Genomic DNA, 8,337 nt, shown 5'->3' on the forward strand with positions numbered 1-8,337 from the left:
CGGGGGGCGCACCTTGAGGACTCTCTCCTCTCCCCCCTTTGGGCGGGGGGTTTAGGCCCGGGACCCGGGACCCCAACGGGGGGGACCCTGAAAAAGGCCCGAAACCCGGGAAAGAGGGGGGGGCAACCCGGGCCAGCCCAAACCCCCCCAGGCTTGGGGCCCTGCCTCCGGCTCCCAGAAGGGCGCGGGCCCCTTTTTGGGGGGGGCGGCCCTGGGGGGCTCGGGCCGGGCGCGGACTCGTTCGCGGAGCCTGGCGGCGGCGGCGGCAGCGGCCGGCATTGGCCGGCGTTGGCCGGCGTTGGCCCCGGGCTTGTGGCGAATGAGTGGAGCCAGGTGGAGCTCGGGAGAGCGGGGCCGGCGCGTCGCTCACGGGAGGCGGGAGCAGCGAGGCCCCCCGTCGGCGTTGGGTCCGGGGGAAGGTCCCCCGCGGAGCCTGAGGGAGGCCGGGGGCGGCTGCGGCTCTGGATGCGAGCCGGTCTCTTCCCATAGAGATCGCCCCAGCTAGAAATGTAAAAGTTTTACGAAAGTTTTAAAATGCATCTGGGATTTCTGTGCACGTGTAAAGGGAAAGTACAGAATAAAAACCCGAGACTGTTTTGGCCTTAAAAATGGCAGAGATGAACCTGACAAAGAAATGTTTGGATTGAATTGGGAAAAATTATATTATTGTGGTAACTAAATACCTTTGCTTATTGGTACAGCCACCATTTTGGGCTGCAAGCCTTGACAGCCGCCATGTTGGCCGCATGGTCTGCCGCTCCCCTGGGGGCCGCCATCTTGAAACAGCAAAGGCCCCTCCCTCTGATTTAGCCAAAAAGGAATGTCTTCTCACTGAGGCAGGATGGAATTTCAGGGGTGGAGCTTTAAGGCGGAGTTTTACTACGGAAATGTGGATGGGGCAGAAAGTGTTCTTGCCTCGCGGATTTATTTAATACTATTTTTAAGAAGATATTTTTAATGCTTAATTAGCAATCACGGTCTTAATATAATTTCAGTGGTATGATAAACCAATGTTTCTGAGCAGTTGGCTTTATAAGGGCCAACAATAGAGCTCGTATTCCTTAAAAAAGGCTAAGTCATTTTTCTAATCTCTTAAATCTAGAAAACTCTGCTTTCCTTAAACTAAGGACAATTAAAGGTTAAGTCAAAGTCTTTAAAAGAGACTGATAGTAGTAATCCAATTTCTAAAGTCAGATAGAAACTGTGGCTTCATACTGATCTAGATAACGTGTTTACCCACAGCTGTGGTTTGGATTGCATGCTGTCTCTGCTTCTGTAAATTGATCTGTCCTTAATGCTTAAATATGTATCCTTGTTATTGAATTTGAATATATTGTCAATCTGAGGAATGTTAATTATTTACATGTCAACTAAAAATTAAGGCTAAAAGTTTTAACTGGAAAGCATGGCTTTGGTGTGATGGGAGGAAAGAAATGTTAAATGAATGGTAAGCCAGTAAGCTGGAACTGGTCACTGGTGGTGGATTGTGAGAAGAGCTGGACACTGCCTAACTTCTCCTTCCTTGGTACCCCTAAAACATCAGAGGGTACTTCTGGCCTCGATTTTCTTGGTTTTGGATTTGTTTGTTTATTTGTGATAAAAACCATTTCTATCTAAATAAGACATAGATCAAGAATCCTGTCCTGGGATGTGGGAAAGGCCCCCACATCTGTTCCTGTCAGGCCCCCATCAGGGGACTTGGATGATGTTCCTGTTATCTACTCAAGAGCCCAAGGCTGTAAAAATACTTGTTCACTGAAAAGGTGTAAGTGTAAATGTTTATTTAATGTTTATAAGCATCTCTGTCGTTTACTGGGAACTTTGATTTTCTATGTGATATTCTGTGCTGGGTTGGGACTTTGGAATTCTAGTCTGATTGGGACATTTAAGGATGGGGCTCACAGTTCCTCAAGGCAAAGACTTAATGAGCCCTTCCCCCTGCCTGTAAAGGAAGACAATGGGTCTTGAAATCTGTAAAGATAGGCGAGAATGAAGCTGGTCAGGCCCCACCCCCTATCATTCCTGACTTTCTTGCTGCAAGAATTGTCTCTTTTCTTGAGAGGGCTCCAGAGGGCGCACGAGGACATTTGGCTGCGCCTCGGCGCCACCCAGGAGACTGGCCCAACCCCAACTCCTCATCAGCACAGACCAGGAGATTGGGTCTACATCAAAAGGCACCACCTGGAGCCTCGATGGAAAGGTCCCTACACCCAACTCCGTGGTGCTGACGACCCCCACCGCTCTCAAGATAGACGATGTCGCGACCTGGGTCCATCACATCCACGTCTGGTCAGCAGCAAGCTACGGCGTGCTCGACCTGCCTGATGCTGGTAACATTAAATAGACTTAGATAATGCCTGCATCTTCATGGACATGGCTCCAAAGAGACAAGGACAATTTATAGAATCACATGTTTAGTAGCAGAAGATGTGGCTGCCTAAAGCGGCCATGATGCCTATATTATGTTTCATTGTATTGATGTGTTATATTAACCTTTAATTCTCTTGCAGGTTTGAATGTATATTGGCTGTCCTGGAAGGGTACTATATAAGTTGACCCCCAAAAGTAAAGGGTGCCTAGCTGCCAAGAGGACAGGTGCCCAAATGGGCAGGAATGGTGCCCATCAGGTTTTGGTCTCTGTTGAGAGACAGCTAACAGTTGGCAGCCTGTGTACTGCTTGCAGGCCTTTATGACCATGCCCATGTCAGGGGTAGTCTGAAAAAAGCCTGTTTAGAATAGAAGGTCTGAGGCATAATTATGCATAGAAAGAAAGTTTAATGTCAATAATTAAAAGAAATTGGCAAGAAAAGTCAGAAAATCTTAGAGTAGATCAGTATGTCTTTCTTCTTATGTAATTCCTCCGAAATTTGGCAATGCTAACATGGCAATACGTTTCTTTGCATAGATTCAATAAGACCGGTTCCTAATAGTGGTTTTATTAACGGAAAACTTTGACTGGAATACCATGTTTTAAAGAGCCCTGTCTAAGCTCTAAAGACTTGAAGCCAGTAAAAATGCCACGAAGAAAGCCTGATATTCTGCTTGGAAGCCCTGAAGATGGCTGGCGCTGAAGTGTCAGGCCGATGCCCTACCATCACTGGCGGTTGGTAAGAGTAAAAGGGGAGCAGTAGGGATGCCTCTGCATTCCTGCGGAACCCCCACACACTCTGGGCCGCAACAAGTAGGAGGGCTACTGAGATGGGCCTTAAAACCTGGAGCGTGGGCTCAGGTGGAGTTGCTACAGGTGAGGGATTCACCTAACTCAGCAGATACTGCAGGCGGGCCTGATGGCAGCTGGGTGGCGCGGCTTCCTGGCCCTACGGGGCACATTAAGATTCAACCATGAGATTCCAGCAAAGGTAGTCGGTTACCATTCTTGTTGTGTTTATGCAAACATCAGGAATCTTGATTTGGCTTTTTGATAGCCATGGAGGAATTTTAAGAAGAAAAATCCTATTTCAATAGAAGTTGCTAAAACTAAAATAGTTTCTTTCCCCTCCACCAGACCATTTGTTAAAATATGCCCAGTACGAGCCTCTAGCAACGGTGGAATCAGTCCGTCTCATGATTGAGCCGGAAGTTCCAAGACAAAGGGGGGAATGAAAGGGCGAGGGCTAGGTTGCCCCAGGGTAGGGGCTACGTCCTACTCTGCTAGCCACACCCAGGCGGCAGAGCACAGTTCTTTCTCCTCCCCTTACTCCGACCCCCCCCTATATAACCGGTCTAGGCAGGGTTTGCTCTCTCTTGGCCACTTGGCTAGCCGATGGGTCGGTGAGTCTGGTGGACGGGAGCTCAAGCTAGCTTGAAATACAGATTCTTATGCTTTTGCATCGAATTGCTGGCTCCCTGTTGGTTTCTTGGGGATCCTGAAATCTGGGCACAACACTCGGAATCCTCCATTTTGGGGCAAAGCCGTGTGCTCGGCAAGGCTTCTTCCCAGAAGCCCAAGCCTTTGCTAGCCATACCCAGGATTTCTCTAAACTACAATCAAGGGAACTGCATGCCATAGATATGACCACATCCTGTGTAACGAGACACCTACTTGCGCCTGGCCAATCGGCAGGGCCCACAGTCCCCTCCCCTCCCCTTACTCCACCCCCCTATGAAATTCCTCTTCCATCCAGGCTAGCCCTCTCTCTGCCACCTGCTGCTGTGTCAGTAAGGAGGGTAGGGGAGCCAGCCCCAGGTTTGTAATAATAAAGACTCTGCTTTTGCATCGGACTCGGCTGGATCCTGAAATCTGGGCATAACAATCTCAAGCAGCGCGACTGACTGTGTGAACTCAGACGAGCACTGCTTCTTCTCAGAGGAAGGTAAGACTTCCCCTAAAGGTGCGGTTTGCAATTCAGGTTGGAGAGAGGGCCGCGTGCGTGCGGAGCGAAATCTGCGCCCCACAGAGTCCACGACCATTGGGGTCAGCGTGACCCACGAGTGGGGAAGGGGTCCCACAGGGCTGCTGGCAGAAGGGAACGCTAAAAATAAGACCATAGTGGGACTGGATGCAAAAAAGCAGCCTCGGATTTTGCCAGTTGGCCGGCTGCTTGGGGCCAGGGGCGAGTTGGCGCGCGGAGACTGCGCGCAGACCTGGAAGGTGGAGGCTTGCAAATCCGCACAATGTATCAGGCTCTTGTTGTTACAGTTCCCCTTAGAAATGTGCGTTTGATTGTTAAACCCAGTGCATGGGATTGCCCAGTTGGGGTCATTCGCAGAGCCTGTGGGGGAAAGTTCTTTTGGGGGAGCCTGGGAAACGCGGGGGAGTAACAAAGAACCAGTTCTGGGCAGAGGACTTCCCAAACCAGTTTCAAGTACAATAGAGAAAATAAACCCACGGATAGAGAGGACTGACAGCCTCAGATGCAGGAACTGACTCTTCTGTAAAGACAAATAAAGGCAGTCTGGTAAACAAATACAACCTGCCTTAGAATCAGGACTGTGGTTTACAGCACGGAGGGACCGTGTATCGCAGGGAAATCCAACACTCTCCTCAGTGCCTGGCAGGACTAAGGCGTCCCAGAAAGAAGAGTAGAAGATCTGAAGCACCTTCACTACTGCACATTTTTATTTTATTTTAATTCTTTTTTCACCTTTTAATTAAGAACCTATTTTATTGTTTTTTTTATCACCTGATTTTACCTTTTTAATTACTAATTCCATTCCTATTGATGGTTTAATTTGGGGTAAGACTGTTAACTTCTTTTATCCTATGAGATGAATACTGTAGACAAATTGACCTTTTATGCTTTTCACCTACACTCAGTATCTATGGTTTTAGTTTCTGATATACAAAAGAAATAGATGACACATATGTGACAAGTCAGTTTAATTGTTTAGGGCATGATATTAATAAAGCCAGGATCAAAATCTAAAACTAAAATGGATCATTTCTGGTTTTTTCCACCACCTTATAGTTACTTATGATACCATCCAGCCTCCATAAAACTGTCTTATTTTAATTATATGATACAGTGGGAAGGAGTCTGCAACTGAACTTGTATTACAAGTCAATCACCGTTATTGAAAATATAACTTGCAGAGTTCCTGTCATAGTGTCGGTTATGATACTCATTAAGAATTGCTTATTCGTATAGTGACTTGAACTCTTAAGTGTATATTATAATTTAGGATTTGATTTCTTTTCTGTTTTTAAAGGAAATAACCCAATTAACATTCCAGCAGGAGGAATTACAACAGATCAGCAGCCACCAAACTTGATTTCAGAATCAGCTCTTCCAACTTCCCTTGGGGCCACAAAGTAAGACCCATGTTTCAATTGGCTCCTGTGTGATAGTCACACGTGAATGTGGGCTGGGACTCACACAAAACGCCATAATTCTTTCTAAATGTGAGGCAGAGAAAATAGTTAGGGTGGAGGCATGCTCTTTTTCTTTTAATTATAAATGTAGAGCAGATAATAGATGAAACATGGTTTCTATTTTGTTGTCCATTCACCACTTGCCTCTCCTAACTTAAACTTTTTAAGTCTCATATGGTTGAAGGCCTCACTTAAATGAAGCACATTTGAGTCACTTTCATAGATGGCTGAAGTTCTTGTTCTTCCCATAGCCCAACGATGAACAGCTCAAATTCTGGAAACAATGGGACCCTCAGCAATAGACCAGCAGCTGGCGTTCGGAAAGGCTGGCATGAAGATGTCACCCAGGACATGCGGAGCCACCTAGTGCATAAACTGTATGTACCCACCTCACCCATTATTCGCATGTGACAGAAACATTTTGTGGCTGATAGCATTGTGACAGTTTTGCACTTTATTATCAGGATCTGATTTAATTCCTAAGTGGTTCCAGGTGATAGTACCCTAGCAGCTAAAGGGACTCACATCCTTTTTAGGGAATCACAGACACTGCTGGCAGGCCAGAGAATCCCAGACCCTGCATGCCCAGTGAGGGCATCAGAGCATTCATAGCTCTACCCTGTAGAGGAGCATGAACTGTAAGCCATGTCACAGAGGCCAACACTCCCAGTGCAGCTAGATATGTACTCTGAGCTCTGGGATACATGAGGGGTTTGGGATTAGCTCAGAAGCTAATTTATGGCTCAAGATTATGTTTCTGGAGACGCCTGAGAATTGGGGGAATTTGGGCCTAGTGAATACAGATTGCATGACAGTACCATCATATATATAGTCAGTGAACGTGCAGAGTTAATAGTGAACTTTCGCAAGCTAAATTAAATTGAAGGTGAAGTTAACCAATGATTCTCTTGGAGTTTTCTTCATTATTTTAATTTTTAAAAATTTGTAATAAATAGTTTAAAAGTAGGAATTCAAAATCATACTATTCTTGCCCCGCTGGTGTAGCTCAGTGGTTGAGCGTCAACCCATGAACCAGGAGGCTGCTGTTCAATTCTCGGTCAGGGTATATGCCTGGGTTGTGGGCTTGGTCTCCAGTGTGGGGTATGTACGGGGCAGCCCATCAATGATTCTCTATCATCATTGATTTTTCTCTCTCTTCCTCTCCCTTCCTCTCTAAAATCAATAAAAAATACTTTTTAAAAATTGTATTATTCTTGAGATGACCTAGCATTTATTGCTAATAGCAAAATATTGTTTTGGACTTGTAGATAAATCAACAGGTTAGTATTGTCTCTAGAGAATGACTTCATTTGTGTACTCATATTCTAGGCAAGAGAGATTTGGGATTTCTCTCAACAGTGTATCACCCCTGTAGGTAGATAAGCTTCTCTTTCCATGTCACATATAAAGTGGCAAGATACTGATGTATTGAAAGTTGGTTGATAGAATATGTTGTCCTCCTAGCATCCAAGCCATCTTCCCAACACCTGACCCTGCAGCCCTGGAGGATCCCCGCATGGAGAACATAGTGGCCTACGCTAAGAAAGTAGAAGGGGACATGTATGAGTCTGCCAACAGCCGGGTAGGTTGCCTTACTTATTCCAGCCTGCACATACCTGTGGTAGATATAACTGCATCTGTCTGGCTGGCTTGTCTGGAAATGGGGATATGTTAGTTGGGTAAGCCCATCACCTTGAGGAGCCTGACCAGAGAGACTTAGCAGATAAGAAATTAGGTCCCATCTGCTTGGTGTGGCTCAGTGATTGAGCATCGACCTATGAACCAGAAGGTCCCTGTTAGGGCACATACCTGGGTTGCAGGCTGGATCCCCAGTGTGGGGCCTGTAGGAGGCAGGCTGATCAGTGATTCTCTCATCATTGGTGTTTCTTTCTCTCTCTCCCTCTCCCTTCCTCTCTGAAAAAAGAAAAAGGAAAAAAAAAATTAGGTCCCTGCACAACTCTCTGTGTTTACTGTAGTATCCACCACTACAGGTAATGAGGTATACAAAACTGCATTTTATCCATGTCCATGTCCATGTCGATGTGGGCGCTGTTTGTTATGCTTATACTATGTTATTGCCAGCACCAGTGACTAGCCAAGAGGTTCAACTGTGGCAAGAAAAGTAACATGCATTTAGTACCTACTGTCTATTAAATCTTGTAATGTAACTAGTTCAACAAGAATTTTGGCCTTTGGTTTTTTAGTTAGGAGTGTTGAAGACTTACTTTGTTAGTGTACTTAATAAAAAAGTTCATTAATTTTTTAGAACACACAAACCAGATCATTTTTTATAGTTTTGACTGCCTAATGTTATTGCTCTTCAGGATGAATACTATAGCTTATTAGAAGAGAAAATCTGTAAAATAGAAAAAGATCAAGAAGAAAAACGGAGGTTGCGTTTTGCCATCTTGGGTAACCAGCCAGCCTTTCCAGCCCCCGGGGCGTAGCCTCCTGGGAGACCACAGTCACACCTGTGAGACCTCCAGGTAAGGACTTCATTTCCTTCTATCAGCCCTTCATCTGTT

General features: G+C 45.9%; 1 protein-coding gene across 3 annotated transcripts; it reads left to right on the plus strand.

Moving 5' to 3' along the window:
- The first annotated feature begins 4,070 nt into the window (after positions 1-4,070).
- Positions 4,071-8,298, plus strand: LOC102432544 (CREB-binding protein-like). Of its 3 annotated transcripts, none has more exons than XM_014451043.2 (5): positions 4,071-4,313; positions 5,650-5,752; positions 6,064-6,189; positions 7,277-7,394; positions 8,137-8,298. In XM_014451043.2, the coding sequence occupies exons 3-5, from the start codon at positions 6,071-6,073 to the stop codon at positions 8,257-8,259; spliced, it is 360 nt and encodes a 119-aa protein (XP_014306529.1). In that variant the 5' UTR covers positions 4,071-4,313; positions 5,650-5,752; positions 6,064-6,070; the 3' UTR covers positions 8,260-8,298. The 3 variants fall into 3 exon arrangements, 2 of the variants coding, with proteins under 2 accessions (XP_014306529.1, XP_014306530.1); XR_002827857.1 differs by lacking the exon at positions 8,137-8,298 and adding an exon at positions 7,737-8,044 and having other exon boundaries at positions 4,074-4,313; XM_014451044.2 differs by lacking the exon at positions 5,650-5,752 and having other exon boundaries at positions 4,079-4,313.
- The last annotated feature ends 39 nt before the right edge of the window (positions 8,299-8,337 follow it).

This window comes from Myotis lucifugus, unplaced genomic scaffold (genome assembly GCF_000147115.1).
Source record: "Myotis lucifugus unplaced genomic scaffold, Myoluc2.0 scaffold_6702, whole genome shotgun sequence".
Lineage (NCBI taxonomy): Eukaryota > Metazoa > Chordata > Mammalia > Chiroptera > Vespertilionidae > Myotis > Myotis lucifugus.